Genomic DNA, 19610 nt, shown 5'->3' with positions numbered 1-19610 from the left:
CGGCTGCGCCCCTGCCTTCGTCTTCAGGCAGGAGATGCAGATCCGCTACCCTCGGATTACGAACTATGGACGGGGCCTACGCCAAAGAACTTTATAAATAATGCTTGCTAAGCTGTCAATAAATGTATGCTTTGTTACATCATTTTATCTCCCGAGTCTTTCTGGTAGAACTGACTTTATACCATGCAATTCTGAGATAATTGCCAGATGTAAACGCGCAATGAGAATTGTGAGACAAAATCCAGCATATTAAGTGATTTAGTGGTGTCTAGTAACAGCCATGATAAAGAATCTATTTATTTATTTATATTATTATTAATTATTTATATTTGAATCTTTGGCAGATATGGTATGCAGTGTTTTTATGTGGTTAGAAACAAATATTCCCACATAAAGGTAAAAAATGCCACAGAAAATCAGTTACAAGAGGCACATATTTTTCCTTAATGAAAAAGTTAATTTCTGACACAGTTGGAGACTGACATTAAAATCATGGTGAAATAATAGCTTTAGTGCGTTATTAGACCAGCATGTGACAGGACTCTCTGCTACTGCACATAACTGAAATACCCACCAAAAGGCAAACCGCACTGTCCCACAATACGCAACAGATGAAGAGCCAGAGATGTGTGTGTGTGTTTGAGGACACCTGTCCCCAAAGCTCACTCCTCTCTACGGCTGTCTCTCACACATCCTCACTAATCGCTGATTTGGCAGCGTTACTCTGACAACATTCCAAGGTCCAGTTTCAGGAGAAGAGCTCTCACACACCAGCTTACACACAATTACACACGGACGTACACTCACACGTCATCACGGGGGCTGTATGTCCCTTTTTCTGAACATGGTCTCTGTTTTGAACTTTTATCACTGTGTTACAGCTGTGAACTCACTTGCGAAATGATGTTTATACGTAATACTTACTTAATATTTTAAGAAAAGTTCTCATATCTTACAGGGGGATCTGACGAATGAAAGCCAAGATACTGATAATGCAATAGTCCATAATTGATCTCTTGGACTCAAGCAACTGATTTTATTTAATATCATGTTTCACAACATGGGAATATTGTAATACACTTCATTTGTAAAGAACTTTTCAAAGTTCAAACTGTTTGCAAGTGCGCAAGAAAGGAAAATAAGGTTTTAACCTTAAAAAGAGCATTTTGATAAACTAATTACTGGGTTAAAAACTATTTAAATACAACTTCGTGACTCCAGAAAAAAAAACATTTTGACATTCATCAGGATGTGTGTTCTTACTGCATTTAAAGTGGAAATCTATAGAGAAAATGTACAGGACCACAAATAAGCATTAACAATATGCAACTATATACAGTCCTTGTCCTTTTTGTTGTATTGAAGCATTGAAACATTGTTTAAGCATGAGAATGGTGCGTTTATGTGAAAAGATTTAATCCAGCCATTCAACTCATGTTATAATCATGTAAATAAACTACATAAGGCATTTTTAAATAAACCAAACTTCACTCATAGAAGTACATCCACTTAAAAAGTAATCCCACCTATCTAGATGAAATAATAAACTGTTTTGACTAAATAATTTGTGTAAGTGATTAAAGAGAAAAAAACGTTTTCACATCTCTGCTTTTAAACCTTTAGATATCCATTGTAAGTGGATTACTGTACATGGGTTTTTAAAAGACTGAGGGACGAGTCAGAATAATTTTCTGGAGTAATCAGCAGCATGCCACAGATGCTGGCGTTACAGCTTGAGCTGTATTTAAGCCAGAACATTCTTCTGACGACAAGCATAAAGAGGTACATTTGAGCAGCTCTTTGAGTGTGTCCGCAGTGCCTGCTTTCCTGAAACATTCTGCCGTTGTGTTGCAGAGCCAAAAAGCTTTCACACAGAATGCGTCTCTCTGTGGAAACATCTGGAATTTGAAGGAATTAAGGGTGCCAAATATGCTGCCACAAAACCTCCATAGCCAGAGAGCAGAAATAAGAATTATAATTATGAATCTGACTTTTACTCCTGTTTTCATAACCTCATACCATCAAACAGAAACATCATGGAGCTTATTATGCGGTCAATGGACACTTGGTGCCGTAGGTGAGATAAAACTTGATCAATGGAACTACTATTTTAATTAGTTATTTAGCAATAGCTCACCTAAAAATCATCATCAAAGTCATCATCATTCTGTCATCATTTACTCACCCTCATGTTGTTCCAAACTTGTATGACTGTACTGTGAAACACAAAAGAAGGTATTTTGAGAAATGTCTCAAATGAATGGTCGAAAGTGAATTGAGAAAATGAATGGTCTTTAATATTGTTGATTGGAAAGTTTTAGTAGCCTACAGGTTTGGAATAACATGAGGACGAGTAGCTAAATGATGACAGAATTGTAATTTTCAGGTAAACTATAGTCTATAGGCTACCTTGGGTAGGCTACCTTATACTTTATCTTTCAGAACACAGGGTTGACATTCTACTGTGCTGGCGTTAAGACTCGTTTAAATTTCCTGAAGCTCGGTGTAAACTTCTGTCAAACTTCTCACCCCAGCCAGCTTCAGTCTGGACTTGTCAGAGGAGTCTACAAAACGCGACGCTTGAGACGTCTCTCCTCTCTCAACCTCTCCTTCAAACTTTCTTGTCATTTTTACCTTCCGCCTGGCTGCTCTCCCCATTCTCCCGTTTTCGCTCTGTGCGTCATAAGCGTTGGTGTCTGCAGTGGCTTTTTAATAGGGGCTGAAAAATGTTGCCGCTCCGCCGTCCAACGCCACAGACTAACGGTAAACATCTTGTCTGGTAAGAGCGCAGTGCCAGTCAGGCACACACATGCACATGAAAACATGTTTTTACTTTATTAAATTTAGCAAAAAATAGTCAGTGACTCTGCCCTTTCTGTAACCACATCGAAGGTATTAATTATGCTCAGGCCTCCCAAACTCTGCCTGTTATTGCATACTTCAGACCACCGATGAGTGTGTGTGTGCTTTTAGTGTGCACTACACACAGTCAACCAGCAACAATTACAGAAAGGTCTGGCACGACATGAGTCCAGCAAACACACACATATATATATATACAAATCAAATGAATTAAGTGCAGGCGGGAGGAGATTTCCTGCATCCTTTCTTTTTAGGTCTTTTTTGGATTTTTTCTTTGGTCAGAAAAAAAATCTTTGTGACCGAGGATACAGACCAGCATTGGTTACAGAGAGCAATAATCATCCCTACACAACTCACAAGTCATAGTTACAGAGATGCTGTGGCTTTTAAGGTCATTTTAATTTTTAAAACTTATTAGAGGCATTGTTTAAACTCATCATATTCTCTGTAGTTTAAATATAATTTTAGTCAATAGTCAATTCAGTTTATAACCATTTTCCAACCCCATGACCATGTTAATTAAATGGCTTGTTTGTTGCTTTACCTTTAAGCATTTCCCCGTGCCACTGTATTGCATTTAGGGATATTTTACCAGCCATGAAACTGTTTTTGCATTATTTAATTTGGATGATGGCTTGAAACGGAAGTCTTTTATTGCCTATTGTGACATATATCTGAAATGAGTTCTCAAAAAAGAAAAAAATGTAGGATCTTGATTTATTGGATGGCTGAATCATTGTGGTTTGCTGCTGTGATCTTGTGATTGACAGGCTCTCCTGCCCTCATGCCACTAAACAGGTCATCAGAGAAGAGAAAATATGTGCACGATGAATTACTTTTAATAAACACTGCAATATACGGGGGGGGGGGGGGGGGGGGTACTAATTGCGATTTGATTGCTATTGAGTCCTATATTCAGCATCACTCCATCTTATGGCAAAGCTCTGTGATGTCAGAAACCCAATGATTTCATAACAAGCAGGTTATTGCAGCCAAATATAAGTATTGCAGCTAAAGCTAAAGATAGTCTTTTGAAAGTTTCGAGCTCTGAAAGTTACAGTATATCCTCATGATATGACCCCTTTAATTCAGAAAACTATATTATGGTCTGCTTATTACAAGGACCCTAAAGTGGACTCGTATACCCTGCAAGGCATGTGAGTCATCTGGTATTTATTGTATGTTTATACCGTGTATGCCACACATAAAGGACTGAGGTCACAGTGAGAGTGTGGAGTACCAGGTGCCCACAGTTATCTTGTGGCCTATCATCAGCTCTAACAAACACGAAGCTTTTGCATTAGTAGAATTCTGAAGCCCTTAGCTGTCCACCATCCTGGGTTTTGAACACCATCATTATATGTGCAGTTGTAAAATGGAGATTTTTCCAAATCAGATGCTCATAAGGGCCATGACACATCAGGATGACGGTCGGCCGTCTGTAAATGTCTGGGGCTAGTTTTTGCAGTGTGTTCCAGACATTGGCTCTAGTTGGGCTCACATTAGTCTCGCGTAGCCAAGACCTTCAGACTGACGGCAGAAGGTCTGGACTCCATGGCAGCTTTCATTGGCCAAGGACTGCCCAGAGGCCGTCTGACTGACATGTAAAGCAACCAATCACAGTTTGTTTTGTTCTGCTTTATGTTTTGGGGCGTGAAAATGTAACGTGATGTCCCTGCTACAATAACAGACCAGTGTGTAAAACTCTTGGATGGATTTTGGAGTCTATGCCGCGGACTTATCATACTTTTTTTTGAAAATCCAGTGTTTAGTTGATCCTGAAAAGTTAACTTTTTGTGCTTGATTGTTTGATTGACTGGAGGCATAAAAAGCAGTCAGTGTGAAACGTAACGGTTGTGCATTTTGAGAATTTTTACTGGCCATGAAATTACTAGGCTACCATTTGGTTATTTCGGTCTCAATATAGACTAAGCTTTACTTTTTGGTTCCATTGTATGTGCGTTTCTGTGTGTGCATTTTTATAGTCTAATTGATTTTCTGTGATCATTAAGAGCAAGCCACCGATGCGGTCAGCAGCAATGCACAGCTCATTCCTTCAGCGCTCTTTAGGATGACTTCAGCATCACTAGTGCCACTGCGTGACCAAACATATTACGCATCTGTACATAAACAGATGTCCTCATTGAAGTCGCCTTCAGCAAAACTAATTATGCAGAAATATAACCAAAAAGTTTGTAAAGCGCTTTGTAACATATGGCTATGGAAAGATTCAAAATCTGACAAATCCCATAGAGCGTCTGGTTTTGAAGAGTCTGACTGGTAGGTGACTGATTTTCAGTGAACCTTAAGCAATTACATTAAAAGTACCGCATAGCGGGACAACTTGGTAATATGGTGAGAGCAGTGAAAGATGACATGTGGGGAGGGAAAATGAGAGAAATCGAGGCTTGTGGGAGTTAGAGAACCCTGCAAGAATATATATAAAAAAGAAGAGGTGTAAAGGAATGAGGGATGCAAAGCCTCCCCCTGAGCAAACACAGCTCTGAATCAGACACACCAATTTAGACCTGGCTCACTCAAACACATTTGTGAAAGGAGCTCTTCATCTGTAAAGTCCACGCACACGAGCGCGCACACACACACACACACACACACACACACACACACACACACACACACACACACACACACACACAACGGACTGAATGAGTCTCTTCAGAGCTCTGGGGAAGCAGGATGTTCCCCTTCAGGACATATTTGAGTCTTTCAGCTCTGGAGAGCCGGCAGGACTCCAGCAAACAAACATTCACAGTCACAAATGCAATTTGTGTGACAGTTTGTCCTATTCTAAAACTTTTTGCTTTATTCAGAACTCTATTCCATTAGCAACTTGTGCTTGTTTGACAGCGCTTGTCGTTGCTTCAGTAAGACTAGAAATGCTGCCAATAGAGTTGCTAATGCCACCACTGAGCCATACTAACTTTCATTAGTTTAAAGAGAGAGAGCACATTAAAACAGTTAATTGGTGTCATCTTACGTCTCAAATTGACCATTGGCTGTAATAAACTCTCCTTGGAGGAGTTCAGTACTAATTTATATACTAATGTTAATGTATATGTATAAGCAAGGAAAGCAAATTGTTGTATAGTCTTGTGGCTAGGGTGTTTCTTTTTAAGCTAACCCATATTTCATGTCCATGTTATTTGATTTATTGTACCTAGCCATATGGTAAATGGGATTATGTATATGCAGCTCAAATAAAATCGCTAAATTAATTCGGACAGGGTGATAACAGATCATGTGACCTTGATCACCCTGTCAGGGTTCATTTTGTGGTAATGACTAAATGGCTGCACATTATCAATGATGCCCAAATTGTGTTTTTGTTGTTGTTGACAAAACCAAACTTAAATATTTCAGTTTAGCTGAAAACCGAAACTGAAAATGAAGTTTCAGTAATTCAGTTTGGGTAATTGTGTAACTGAATTCTTAATGCTGTTCAGGGTGTCGTAGTAAAGTTTTTTGCCAACAAGCTCAATTGATATTTTAGCCAAAAAAATTTAGCCTATACATTGTTACTGTAGCACACTTTTTGGTCCACACCGTTGACACACTGTTGTGTGCATGAAATGGACACTGAAACAGTCAAATCAGCCCTCCAAAAGCATGTATGCCATTTAGCATTTTTTTGGGTTTAACGTTTTATATATTTTTGGTCGGCCAAATTTCTGTGCATCACTAGTATCCTCATGAGTTATGACTGAGGATTAAGTCATATTATGCTTATCAAATTCCCTCCCACTCTTGCTGCCTAAATAAAACATGAAATAGTGAACGTGGCAAGTATAGATTTAAAAAGTAAGTGACAAGCGAACACTCGTTTTGTTGTGTTTATTGAAAAGGTTTTGATTGACAGCATAATTCCGTCAGGCACAGACTGATAGAGTGTAAAGAGGTTTAACAGCTCGAAGGGGCAAAACGGAAACAAAACGGAATGTTCCACATATACAGAGATATGGAAAAATAACAAAACTGTTAGTCAACTATTCCAATCTTTTGTTAAACAGAGAGGGATGCAGATGCTGAATGACTTTAACTCTGCAAACATGTTACCTCACCGCGTGAAGAAAGAAATCTACCTGGAATGCAATGCAATTCTTCTGTAAGAAAATACTGTAAAGAAGTTTTCATCCCTATTGAAACAAAACAAAACAAAAACACACCTATATAAAATCTACCCGACGTACAACAATCATTTGCAAATTTAAATCTATAACTTAATTTAATATCTTAATTCTAATAAGAGCTGAACGGCACTATCAAATAGAGCTTAAGAGGAAAAGAACAAATGCGTAAAATGAAAGAGTGTTGACATCAGACCAGTATTGCTCATCATCCAGCCGCTTTAAAAGTGCTGGGGAAACACATTGTCCTCTGACACCGTCTGGATGTTCATTGTAAACATTGTAAAGAAAACTTTCTTCAACCCCTAAATGCATCTCGGCTCTCCCTCCATCCTAAAACACAAAAAGCATGAAGGAATGCTGGCCTTTTGAACAAGATAAGGTCATGAAAGGAAAACATAAATACAAGGAAATAAATAATGTCGATCTGCGTCAAGGAGGGAAAAGGACCAGCAACATTGTTCGATATGTTTTGCAACAATGCAAGAGGGCTGTCAGTAGTAGAGCGGAGGATGTGGAGGTGAGCCAGAGGTTACAGGTTGTACAAAAAAGGAAGCTGAGAGCGATCGCTTGCCCTGCCATCCCACGCCAAACAGTAAACGAAGAACTCCACACGTAATGGACAAACACTCAAAAACACTGTATCCAACAGAACATGATGTCCCACAGCTGGAAGAAGAACTTACAGAACAACGTCATCCGTATCTTTGAGAACCCAATCTGAGAATCAAGGTAACAAAGTGCCGTACAAATATTGACTTTATCGTTTTAAGAAACACCCTGCTTATATCTTTTATTGATGTGGCTGTACATTCAAACCGCACGTCGCAATATTCAGCCACTCAACTCCCTCCCAGGCACTTAACAAGTACAAAAATGCTATGTTTTGCAGGAGGAGGGAGCTGTACAGTCATCTCGTATCAAATCTACAGTTTCCGTAGTTTAGCAGCAAGCGAATCATCCTCTTTTTTTTCTCCCCATTATATATTATTGCCGGCTTTCCGCTTGAATGCAATTGTCTGAGGACACCCTGAGACACGACCAAGCTATCCCATAATGCTTCGCTTAGATTCGCAGGGCCAGAGACACTCATCTGACAACCATGCACGCTGGAGTTGAATAGCAATAACGGTTCTGTACTCATTAACATAAAACTCAGAGCAGAGAGAAAGATTTTGGCACTTTGCAAACACAACGACCCGGAGGATTACCTCAAAAATGTTATTATACATATTCATTAGCAAAAGAGCAAATAAGAGCAACAAACTCATAGTATGGTTTCACCATATTTCTATATGCCGTGATAGGTTTTACCCACATAGCACTCCTTCATATCAAAGAGCTAGATGAAAGGACCACAGCGCCCGTCTTCAGGGGAAACCAACACTGTTTTTTAGTTGTTATAAACACTATGGTGAACAGATCTCCTTCTGTCACATGCATGGAAGCCCAAATATGAAGTTTTTTTTTAATATACTATACAAAAACGATGAAAAGTGCTTTAAGTGTGAGTCTGACAGGAGTTAAAAATCAGTGCGGTTTCCTCGTGAAGAGCAGAAACGCTTGTGGTCCTTTTATCGCGAAATTCAAATACGGGCAAAGCAACTTCTGGTATACTTATTTCTTGCTTATTTCTATACTCATTTCATCCTCCTACTCTGCTGATATCACCGATTAGTTTCTCATACATTCTTGTCAATGTAAACTAAGAAATGGAAGAAAAAAGAAAAGAAGCAAAAATAAATCTTGCACTTCTGTGGTAAATAACTTACAAAATTTAAAAGAAGAAAAACCCTTTGTTTACAGTACCAAAACCCGACTATAATTTTAGACCCCCTTAAAAACCTTATGTCTATAAATAGCTTTACAAATATACATGTTAATTCAAATAAAACTTTTGTTTTGCTTTTTTTTTTTAGATTAAATGTTTACATGATCTCAACAGTGTATGCTCACTTGCTCTTTTAAAATGTCATTATTTCTTTCTTTTTTTTCTTCTTTTTTTAAGTACACTGCTACTGACTGCAATATGATACATATTTATATCTATATATTTACAATAAAAACTTTAAGATACATACAAAGCACACAGTTATATATCTTCTAATTAAATCTCACATCTAGGAGACCTTTCTCTCTTTTTCTTATTAAAAAAGGATGAAAAATGTTCTTTGTGAGGAGTGGAGAGGAGAGACTGGCCATGGGTTTGATTCTCACTCCAGTCAGATATTGCTGTAAAAAACCCTTTTTTCTCTGTCTGCCGCTTCAGAACTGTGCTGTTACACAGTGTTGATCCGTTCTTTTCCAGCAATTTGTCAGTCTGTTTGTTTTTTGGTAGGCACGGAATGGTTTGACCCTTCTGACTGCGTCGCGCAAAGGAAAAAACGAAACTGGCCGAATACAAAAATAGGAATTCTCTTTTCGAAGACAAAAAGCTGAATAATGATTTGGAAGAAAAGGAGGAGCTGAAGGACAGGGGCGTAATCTGTCCTTCAGACCTGTGAACAGTTGGAAGTCTGAAGCTTCTCGTTGAGCGATTCATGAGATCCACACTGTGCCAGGAACCCCGTCTGCACTGCCGCTACATCCTGGTCCAGTGCAGCAAACCGAAAGATCCCCACAAACCACCGTTCCTTATGTTCTTATGACCCCATTGCTGTGGTGGTGGTGGTGGTGATGTTTAGGGAGGCAGGGCTCGTCAGGCAAGGAGTCGTGAGCAAACACGGAGTCGTCGCCGGAAGAACAGGTGCTGTTGGAGTCCGGACAGGTAGGGGAGTACTGCTCGAACGGTACCGACAGGTCCAGATACTCCTAAACGATCAAATGCACACAAACACACGTGCATCAGAATCGGCTTTAACAGTGAGGTGTTAAGAGTTAAGGTGTTTGCTTTGATGCACGAGAGCTCTTACGTCAGTGGAGGTCATGGAAAGAACCCTGTCGTGATCCTCCACCAGCTGTCTGAACGTGGGTCTTTGTGAAGGAACGGCGTGCCAACACTCCCGCATAATCATGTACCTGCACAAATCACATGATCCAAAACAATATATGCATTTACTGATCAGTGCCAGAAATGAACTTGATCAATAATGTTGCTAAGAGTTTTTCTCAATTAAAAAGAAAAGGAATCGTAATCGTACAGTTCATGAGTGCAGTTGGCAGGTTTGTCCATTCGATGTCCCTCCTTCAGCAGTTTAAAGAGCTCCTCCACTGGGATACCTGGGTACGGTGAGCCGCCCAGTGTGAAAATCTCCCATAATAAAACCCCATAAGACCACCTGAGATGCAAGAGAGGTCACAGTTCAGAGCACGTATGGGACAAAAATCACACATTCACATTATAGTACAAAATCTAATCCAATTCAGTGAGAAAAAAATGTCTAAACGCTTGTTAGGCCAATATTATGCTGGTTGTGCTTGAAATAGTGGCGTAACAATACTCTCACTATCTATCTGTCTGTCTCTCTCTGGGGTGTAGATACTTGGCAGATGTGAGAGAGGAGTTTTGTTGGTTCTCACTGAGGCTTATAATGTATGTCTGTGATATGAGACGCGAGTCTATTAAACAAGAGCGAGTGTGTGTGCGCGCGCATATGTGTATGTGGGTGTGTGTGTTATCACAAGCTGCTCTGTTAACTCAGGGCTCTTTTGTTTTGGCCCCATTCCTCCCACGCCACCACTGAGCAGTGCTAATCAAATTAGCCACGCTAAGAGACAACAGGAGCTATGAGCCAGCTAATGCTACCCGGCCAAATACATACACGCATGCAACACACAGTCAGTTAGAAGCCTTATGGGGGCTGAATAATTGGCTCATCATTATATCACTATCCGTTCATTAGCTTTATGTCAGAGTCAAATCTCATTTACGCCCATCAGCGTGGTGCTCTCTTACACACACACACACACACACACACACACACACACACACACACACACACACACACACACACACACACACACACACACACACACACACACACACACACACACACACACACACACACACACACACACACACACACTGAATGAAGGGCTCACTGCTCATATATCATAGCATAAGTAGAGCCTATAGGCAGAGGGAGATGATATTATTTTATTACTGCTCTCAGGCCAGCTGTGATTAAAGTGTATTTAGACATATTGGGAAAGTGCAGTTCTATGTACCAGTCTGAGTGTGATGAATGTGTGTTCGGTCTACTGAGAGACAGTGTGCAATATACTAACATACTAATCAAAACCTGCTGCGCAAGTACAGACACTAGTCGGCGAATATACACACATGCAAAACCACTCAAAAGTTTTGGGTCAGTATGATTTAATTTCTTAATTATTTAAAAAAATATATACTTTTATTCAGTAAAATGTCTTAAATTGATCTAAATTGTTAGTTTATTTGAAATAGAAATCTTTTGCAACATTATTAATGTCTTTATATTCATCTAAGAATCCTGGAAACATTTTTTATCAAGGCTTCCACAAAAATATTGAGATAACATTGATAATAGGCCTAAATAAAGTTTCTTGAGCACCAAATCAGCATATCAGAATGATTTCTGAAGGATCATGTGACGCTGAAGCCTGGGGTAATGAAAATTCAGCTTTGCCATCACAGGAATAAATATTCAAGTAAAAATAAATATTTTAAATTGTATATTTTTGGTCAAATAAATGCAGGATTGGCGAGCAAAAGAGAATTCTTTCAGAAACATTTAAGAAATCTTACTGATCTCAAACTTTTAAAGGGGAGTGATGCACACACAATGTTTGCTACAGAATTCAGTTTTTTACAGTTAAATATAATTGATAAATGACCAACAACAACAAAAATCCAGTCATGTAAAGCTTACCTTACATGCAACGTTAACAATCTTGGTTTATTTCAAGTCGGACATGAATAGAAGTTATGATGACTTGTCACTCAATGTACGTTTACACAACAACAATGTACTAAAAACGTAAACGTTTTTCCTTCGCGCTATTGGTGTACAGACGACATAATCCCCGTTCATACAGATCCGTAAGTACGATTAAAAACGTTGAATTATGAATGCTAGGCCAGTAGTTGGCGATGTAACTTCATAAAGAAACACTACGAGCCTTTAGACTTAACACATAATACGCGTGCACATGATGTCACCATTTTAACAAATTCACGTTTTTGTAGTTTACACAGTGATGATAACGGTCTCGTTTTCAAAAACTTGCACTTTGAAACCCACTTTCAAAAGTTAGCATTTTTAAGGCCCCCAAAAACGCTGTTGTCGTGTAAATGAACGCCCAAATGCATAAATTGTTTTCAGTTTTTAGTTGAAAACGGTGTTGTGTAAATGGACCCTCAGTCAGTAAGTTATTAATTCAGTAACTGCTCTGATGCATTAAGTGATTAAATGGATCATTACAATCATTAGCTGCTTCAAACTGATTACTAACGAGTTAGTGAATCTTTTTGATGGATTCATTAAAATAACTCGTTTTGAATTGGACTATGTAGTGCCATGTACTGTAATAACATGTAAAAAAAAAAAAAATCCATGTCTCCAAATTCCGGTGAATTCCGGTGCAAGAAACACTGGCACACTCTCTCGGATGGCTTTGATGCTGTTGTTGCAGGGTTATGGTGTTCACTTGCATTCCTTTACCGCTTGATGAACTTTATGAACAGATGGCATGAAGTGATGGTGAGAAAAAAAGAAGAAGAGGCATGCATGGCAATGTAAACTCACACATCACTCTGGTGCGTGTAGACACGGTCGAACAGTGCTTCTGGTGCCATCCATTTGACGGGGAGACGACCCTGAAAGGACACAGATCAGTCAGAACAACAGCGGTGCTGACCCAGCAAGACATACAGACGCCCATCGAACATCAACGGGCCTGCAGCTTAATCTCCTACTGTCCTATCTAATATAAATACACTTCAGCGGTTCACATCAACATCTTCCCTCTCCCCAATGTGCTCTAATCTCCAACTGTCCCATCGAATATCCAAATACCCACCAAACCCACCCGCCATCACAACACCTAACAGTTCCATCCAACACCATCTATTCTACCAGTTTTAGGAACCTTGTTTGATCTTGCAACAAGCGACAATAAAATAATTTAAGGTAGTTTAACTATTTACATACTATATAGAGGGATATGTGAGCCGAGTACTATATCTGAATTCATCGTATTCATAAAACAGTATGAAAAAACTGATGACCTACTACTCGTGGCGAGTTTCTAAAGTGCGCATCCGATGGACACTTTACTATCCCATGAGGCCACAGGAGAGGATTTGTGAATGGCAGTGAAGCAACGCAACTGACGCCGTAGGTCGCTTGACAATGACAACATGGCAGATGTAGTGCGGCTGGATTTAATTCATACTACACATTCATTATACAGAATGTACTTGTTTAACGGTCGTGAAGTAAGTTTCAAAGCAGATGTAGAACGTACTATGCGATTACGGATGCAGCTCAAGTGTTTTTACCATAGCTAAGCTAATGCCATGCTACTGACATTGTTTAGTTAGTTGCACCCCAATACTGCATTTTACTGTGTTCAATCCCGTCCAGTCCTCGCCAATACCCACACATTCTTAGTACCAACTCCAGACCTCATTCAACACTTAATTGATTTATAACAAGCTGCTCATAAATGCACCTTCAAAAAGTTCCTGAACTTGCACACACACTCATTCGACTTCTACAGGCTTGACGTTTCTAAATACAGTGCGCAACCACATCTCTGCGCTTCAATCCAATGCCACCCAAGAGCCCTATCCTTCAAGCATTCTGAGATTGATAATCAGTGTCGACTCACGTTGGTGGTCTTCTTGTAGTAGTCAATGTTGTGCACGTCTCTAGCCAGGCCGAAGTCTGCAATCTTCATCACGTTGTCCTCGGTAACCAGAACATTCCGGGCTGCGAGGTCCCTATGGATACACTGGCAACACAAACAGAAAGAGGGCCATCCTTTATGCACAAGTCTGATAAATACACACACTAGAAAAATAATATCTGACAGCATTTATAAACTTTATAAACATTACAAGCCTCTTAAATTATTTCTATTCAAATAAGTTTACAAACTAAGATAAGTAGATGTGTTACCTTCTTTGAGGCCAGGTACTCCATACCCCTGGCGACCTGATAGGCACAGGACACCAGGTCTTTAAATGTCAGAGTTTCGTTTGGGATCTTACAGGTGTCAAATGAGTAGTCCATCCCAGGAGGCCTTCTTGCCCGCAAATATTCCCTAAGATTCCCTTTAGAGGCATATTCCACCAGCACATACAGAGGACCTGTATGAACGCAGTCAGAAACAATTCAGTCAGAGAAAATCAAAGCCGAACATCAAAGCTGTGACCGTATGCGTGTGCGTGCACTGACCATCTTGTGTGCACGCTCCCAGCAAGTTGATGATGTTCTTGTGTTTTCCAATCATCTTCATCATCTCCATTTCAGACACAAGGTCTGACAGGTCCTTATCTGTGCCATCATCTAAGAAAACAGTTACAAATAGCAATATTGTGAAATATTATTACAATTCAAAATTTATATAAAAAAAAAATCTATTACTGTGATGTCAAAAGCTCAATTTTCAGCATCATTACTCCATTACCACATGATCCTTCAGAAATCATTATAATATGCCGATCTGCTGCTCCAGAAACAATTCTTATTATTATAAATGTTGAAAACAGATGTCCCTACAGATATTTTTGTAGAAACTGTGATGCCTTTTTGTGATTCTTTGATGAACAGAAAGTTCTAACTAGAACAGCAATTATAATATATTTACAAACATACTATTATAAATAGAAATCACACCCTTGCTGAACAAAATAATTAATTTCAATGGTAGTGCATATATTATTAATGGCAGTTAAACACATCTACAATGTTAGAGTAATGAGATTTGATAAAATTGAAAAATTAATTTTGTTTTGGACCATTATGATAAGATTATTTTTTTTACATTACAGGAATTAAGATTCGGAAAGTAAATATGACCTTGGAATGATGTTTTGAGACATTCACCCATAATTCAAGTCAACTTATTGATTATGTTGTTATACATAAAACATTAATGTAATGTAATGATTTACAGCATCTGCACACACTAACCTTTGAGCATCTTGACAGCAACAGTGAGAGGTTTGTTGGGTTTCTCTTTGTCAACCCCAATGGCTTCAGCCATCACAACCTGTCCAAAGCAGCCCTCTCCCAACGGTTTTCCCAGCGTCAGTCTGCTACAAAATCATCATTTACAGTGAGCAAGGAACTAACTGTTTGCTTTAATCTGATGATTATGGTCATCTGATGTTCTTTTAACTTACTTTGTACGTGGAAATTCCCACTTGGGGTCAGAGGGCAGTTCAAGCTCAGAAACATTGGGCAGCATCGGCCCATCGCTGGATGACAGGCGGGCGATCCGGACCAATGGGGTGTTTGAATTCATGGAAGAGTTCGACTCCAAGGACACCTGCTTGGGTAAAGAATAAAAACAGCATGTTATTGTCTCTGAAAGTGAAGAAGACAGCGAGTGTAAGAGCGAGAAAGAGAGAGAGGAAGAATCAAGATGTCTATTTTAAGAAGATCATCAACTCAAGTGTTGTGCTACAGACAGAAACATGGTGTCTGTTCCTCAGAGGACTGGTCCTGAGAGAGAAAGGTTTGTAGCTGTCAGATCTCCACGTAATGGACCACAGAAGTGTGTGTGAAGCAACATTTCCCTGCTGCCACGAACACACATGTATAATCTGAAGATTCGCTGAAAGGGAGCTTGGGAACCACTTCCTCATCTAACCCTCTTTCTTTCGATGCACAGAGATAAAGTTAAACATTCAAAAGCAGCCATGGGATCATCATAATAAAAATGTGCATATCGAATTGTGATTGGTCTTCTTTCTTGCATCGATCTGCATCTCTTTAGCCATCCATAACTAACTTTGCATAATAATTAATGTGTTAATGTCACGAGTGTGTAAGTTTGCTTGTAACTGGAGGTTACAAGCACTGCAAATTCCTTAAGGAAATGCAAATCTATGTCGGCTTTCACGAAACACTGAGAAAGTATGTCAGCAGCAGGAAGATCAAACTGTCTGACAATGATATCTCAATATTTTCTAAAATCAGAACTAGCTCAAAACACACCTACACAGACACTATTTGAAGAAAAGGAAGAAAAAAAAACACTGCAACATGATTATGTAGCTTGATTCCAGCGTGACATTGTCAGGCTTTGATTGCTGGAAATAACTTGAGGGAAAAAGAAGAAGAGATCGAGAGAGTGACAGAGATTAGAGAGACAGTGTTTCAGCTGCAGCGATTTAAACTGTTTAAAACAACTGAGAGAGAGCGAGTTTCACCAGGCGGGAAACATGATCTAAACACTGGCAGTCACCGGGAGAGCATGAATATCCCACTGTCACATTGCATCTATGACATCCACAGTACGTCTTCATACACACAAATAGCCCAAGCACTACACGCTACAAAAGGGTGAAAAAAGCATTCAAGGCAATTCAGAGGAGATAAAGAGAAAGGAAGATAAATGGGCTGATCAAATCTTGTATCTACTTTCTGTTACCTGTCTCTTGAGGGGGAATTTGGACAGTTTTTGAACGGGCGGCGCTGGGAGCGTCTTCTGCGTGTTCATCCGCATACGGCAGAGGATAATGATGACCATGGTGAGGATGAAGAGCACGCAGCCAGTCACGTAGATGAGGATGTCCGCGTAGTCATCCTCTCTCTCCATCTCCACCGCTAACACAGAGCACAAGTGCACAGTTTAGAAGCGTGTGATGACATTATGAGACAAATGTACCAATGTGTTGACCTATAGGTTAAACTACTGTTGTGAATGGTATGAAGCGACTGATGACTGATGTTGTCACATGACAATGACTTCATGATGGACTACATATGGACACACATTCATACTACTGTATATTAATGTACTTTAAATTGAAATGGTTGCAAATTAAGTACTTATTAAAAATGGGAACCAACTGAAAGAGAATGCGATTTCTGACAGCCATTGATCGAGACGTCTTAAAATGGCGCACTTCTCTATTAGTGTTGTCTGTCATTAGGGTCCAAAATGAGCACTTATCCTATGCCAAATGCGAGCAAAATTGTCGCGTTTTGCTTTGATAATAAAATAATTGCAACTGCAACATAATTTGTAGCTGAAATTTAAAAGTCTGACCCTCACCGATGCAAAATATTCAAAGATTCAAACATACCATCAAAATTTACCATTAGAGGTTTATCTAGGATGCCTTAACGGTCTTTTTTCTAGAGCTAAATGTAGTGATACATACGTGGAATATAAAATCCGAGGAACAAAATCATAATGTGAACAGCTGAAGGCTAAATATAAATATTTATGGCCGGCAAATTTTCTCAATTCATCCACCTGTGTTCATTTTGGACCCTGTTTATTTCTAATACACATAACCACAAAATTCAGTTGATCAACTTGAATAAAACACGAAACCAAAAATTAAATTGCCCACTAACTACAGTCTCAAGACTTTAATTGAAAAACTAACAGTAATTTAAGAAACAAGCCCTACTAAGGGTTAGATTAGAGATCATCTTAAGTCAATCATTAGTTTGTTCGTTGAAGTTATAAAGCAGAAGGCCTGGAGTTAATTTACAGCAACCTTACAAACTAATTAACATGCTATCGCGCCCCCATGCAGGTACAAACATCCCACAATGCCCCTCTCTCCAGGAGGCTTATTTGGCACTTGTGTGATGAGCCCCACAGATAGAGTTCAGTGGCTCTGCACGAGACGAGCGATTTTAATTACAGCAGCAGAACGGAGAACTGGATAACAGGATGAGAATTAATGAATCGGGCCTCCAAGATACAAGGACTGTGTGCCATCAGTAAATACTCCAGTAAACACGACAAGCACTTCCATCATGAGCGCATGTGTTATCGAGTGGAAACAGTCCATGAGAAAAACCCATCATCCGTCGTTTTTCCCCCTGCATATGTCATGTTTAAATCTAAAAACAATTACAAACAACCAAGTTGTTCTTCAGAGCACTTTAGTCCTGTTGGCAAATTTAATTTGACATGATTAAAAACTAGGCTGCCGTGATTAGGGTCCATAGAGAATACAACTGAAAACATTTCAAAAACATTTTAACTGCGAAACTATGAATAAAACATGCAAGGACAATAGGGAAAACGGGAAGTATAGAGACTTGGGAAGAAAGGAGAGAAAAGAAACCCCAGAGAGTGAGACTAGTATACCTGGTAACACTGTAAGCCAAGCAGAGTGATGGTTATAGCCAATCGAGTTCCCTGCCAGACAAGTGTATTGCCCCGCATCCTCAAAAGACACATTGGCCAGGTAGAGAATCTCCAGCTCTTTATCCGTAGTATTTATTCCCGCAGTCTGGAAAAAGTAGGGAGAGACGGAGAGAGAGAAAGACAGATGCTTAGAGCACAACCCTTGAGAAAGGACCAGCAACCCAGCACCGGGAGGAAGATCTGAACGAGAGAAGATCAGTTAACCCATCACCAGTATCCCAGAGATCCCACAGTACTGCTCATGAGGACATGACCTAGAAGCAAAGTAAAACCCCGAACCCTGGCGGAAAATGTAACGCCCCATCAGCAGCAGCGGGTCACTTTGTTGTCATCCATAACGTGTTTGAGGTGCAAGGAAAACACAAAAAGAGCCAGGAAGAATATTACCAGCTTTAAGCTTAATTTAAGCTCTCACTAGATAAAACTGACATCTATTTATGTAGAAGTGTGTGTCCCAATTCTCAAGAGAGCAGTGTGTATGGTATGAGGAAATCAATAAGAATGTGATGTGGCACAGTCTCTGCTCCTATTCAACGTGCCCTTGTTGCATTGATTGGGGAGGAAGAAGAAGAAGCGAGCATTTAAATGAAGCAGACATACACTCGCCTTACATAGCAAGTCCTTGAATCAGGTCACAATTTATTGTGTGAGAAAGGGGCGAGAAGAGCAGCGAGAAATAGAGAGAGATTAGGGGAGTTTGACTCTACGCCACCAAGGTCTTGACTGACAGCGGCTGTTTGGAGAGAGATTTACCTGGCTGGGACACTGTGAGCCAGAACGTATTCTCTGAAATGCCTAAAAAGTTGTGGGCTCTGCACCAGTACTGGCCTGCATCTCTTTCTGACACATTACACAGAGTCAGCGTATCGTGGGCCTCTTTTACCTTACTGACAAAACTCTGCAGAGAGACACACATACTTAGTCAGAGGCGAGCACGTTCACACATGAACACACACTTAATGATTTAAAATACTCAAGCAGCTTGTTATAGCACTTCTTTAAGATACCGATACACATTCAAATTACAGTTACAGTTACACCACTTGTTATTTCAGTACAAAAACTTGCATCTTATTCACTAAACACCCACAATCCAGTTTAAACTGTCAGAAAATAAAGGTTCTAAAATGTTTTTTTTATAAAGAACTATTTGTGGTTCCCCAAAGAACCTTTCAGTGAACAGTATTTAAAATAACCATTTTTTCCTCTACATGTTAATAATCTAAACAACTTTCCACATTGTTTGTAATGGAAAGGTTCCATTGATCTTAAAGG

The 19610-nt window shown here is 39.6% G+C and overlaps 1 protein-coding gene across 11 annotated transcripts in view; it reads right to left on the bottom strand.

The window, feature by feature from the left end:
- Nucleotides 1-6699: 6699 nt before the first annotated feature.
- fgfr3 (fibroblast growth factor receptor 3) overlaps nucleotides 6700-19610 on the bottom strand; it is a 42934-nt gene continuing 30023 nt past the window's right edge. For 2 of the 11 annotated variants that reach the window (XM_079634886.1, XM_079634891.1), the window contains exons 8-18: nucleotides 19089-19233; nucleotides 16593-16768; nucleotides 15340-15488; nucleotides 15128-15252; nucleotides 14390-14500; nucleotides 14111-14301; nucleotides 13821-13943; nucleotides 12734-12804; nucleotides 10148-10285; nucleotides 9920-10025; nucleotides 6700-9818 (exon numbers count right to left, since the gene is read on the bottom strand). In XM_079634886.1, coding sequence (XP_079491012.1) covers nucleotides 9642-9818; nucleotides 9920-10025; nucleotides 10148-10285; nucleotides 12734-12804; nucleotides 13821-13943; nucleotides 14111-14301; nucleotides 14390-14500; nucleotides 15128-15252; nucleotides 15340-15488; nucleotides 16593-16768; nucleotides 19089-19233 — 1512 coding nt within the window. In that variant the 3' untranslated portion in view covers nucleotides 6700-9641. Of the gene's footprint in view, nucleotides 9819-9919; nucleotides 10026-10147; nucleotides 10286-12733; nucleotides 12805-13820; nucleotides 13944-14110; nucleotides 14302-14389; nucleotides 14501-15127; nucleotides 15253-15339; nucleotides 15489-16586; nucleotides 16769-18275; nucleotides 18421-19088; nucleotides 19234-19610 lie in introns of all 11 variants that reach the window. The other 9 variants (XM_079634888.1, XM_079634883.1, XM_079634881.1 and 6 more) reach the window with 5 other exon arrangements.

The sequence above is a fragment of the Phoxinus phoxinus genome (genome assembly GCF_949152265.1).
Source record: "Phoxinus phoxinus genome assembly, chromosome: 14".
Classification (NCBI taxonomy): Eukaryota; Metazoa; Chordata; class Actinopteri; order Cypriniformes; family Leuciscidae; genus Phoxinus; species Phoxinus phoxinus.
This window is presented reverse-complemented; position numbering and strand designations above follow the sequence as displayed.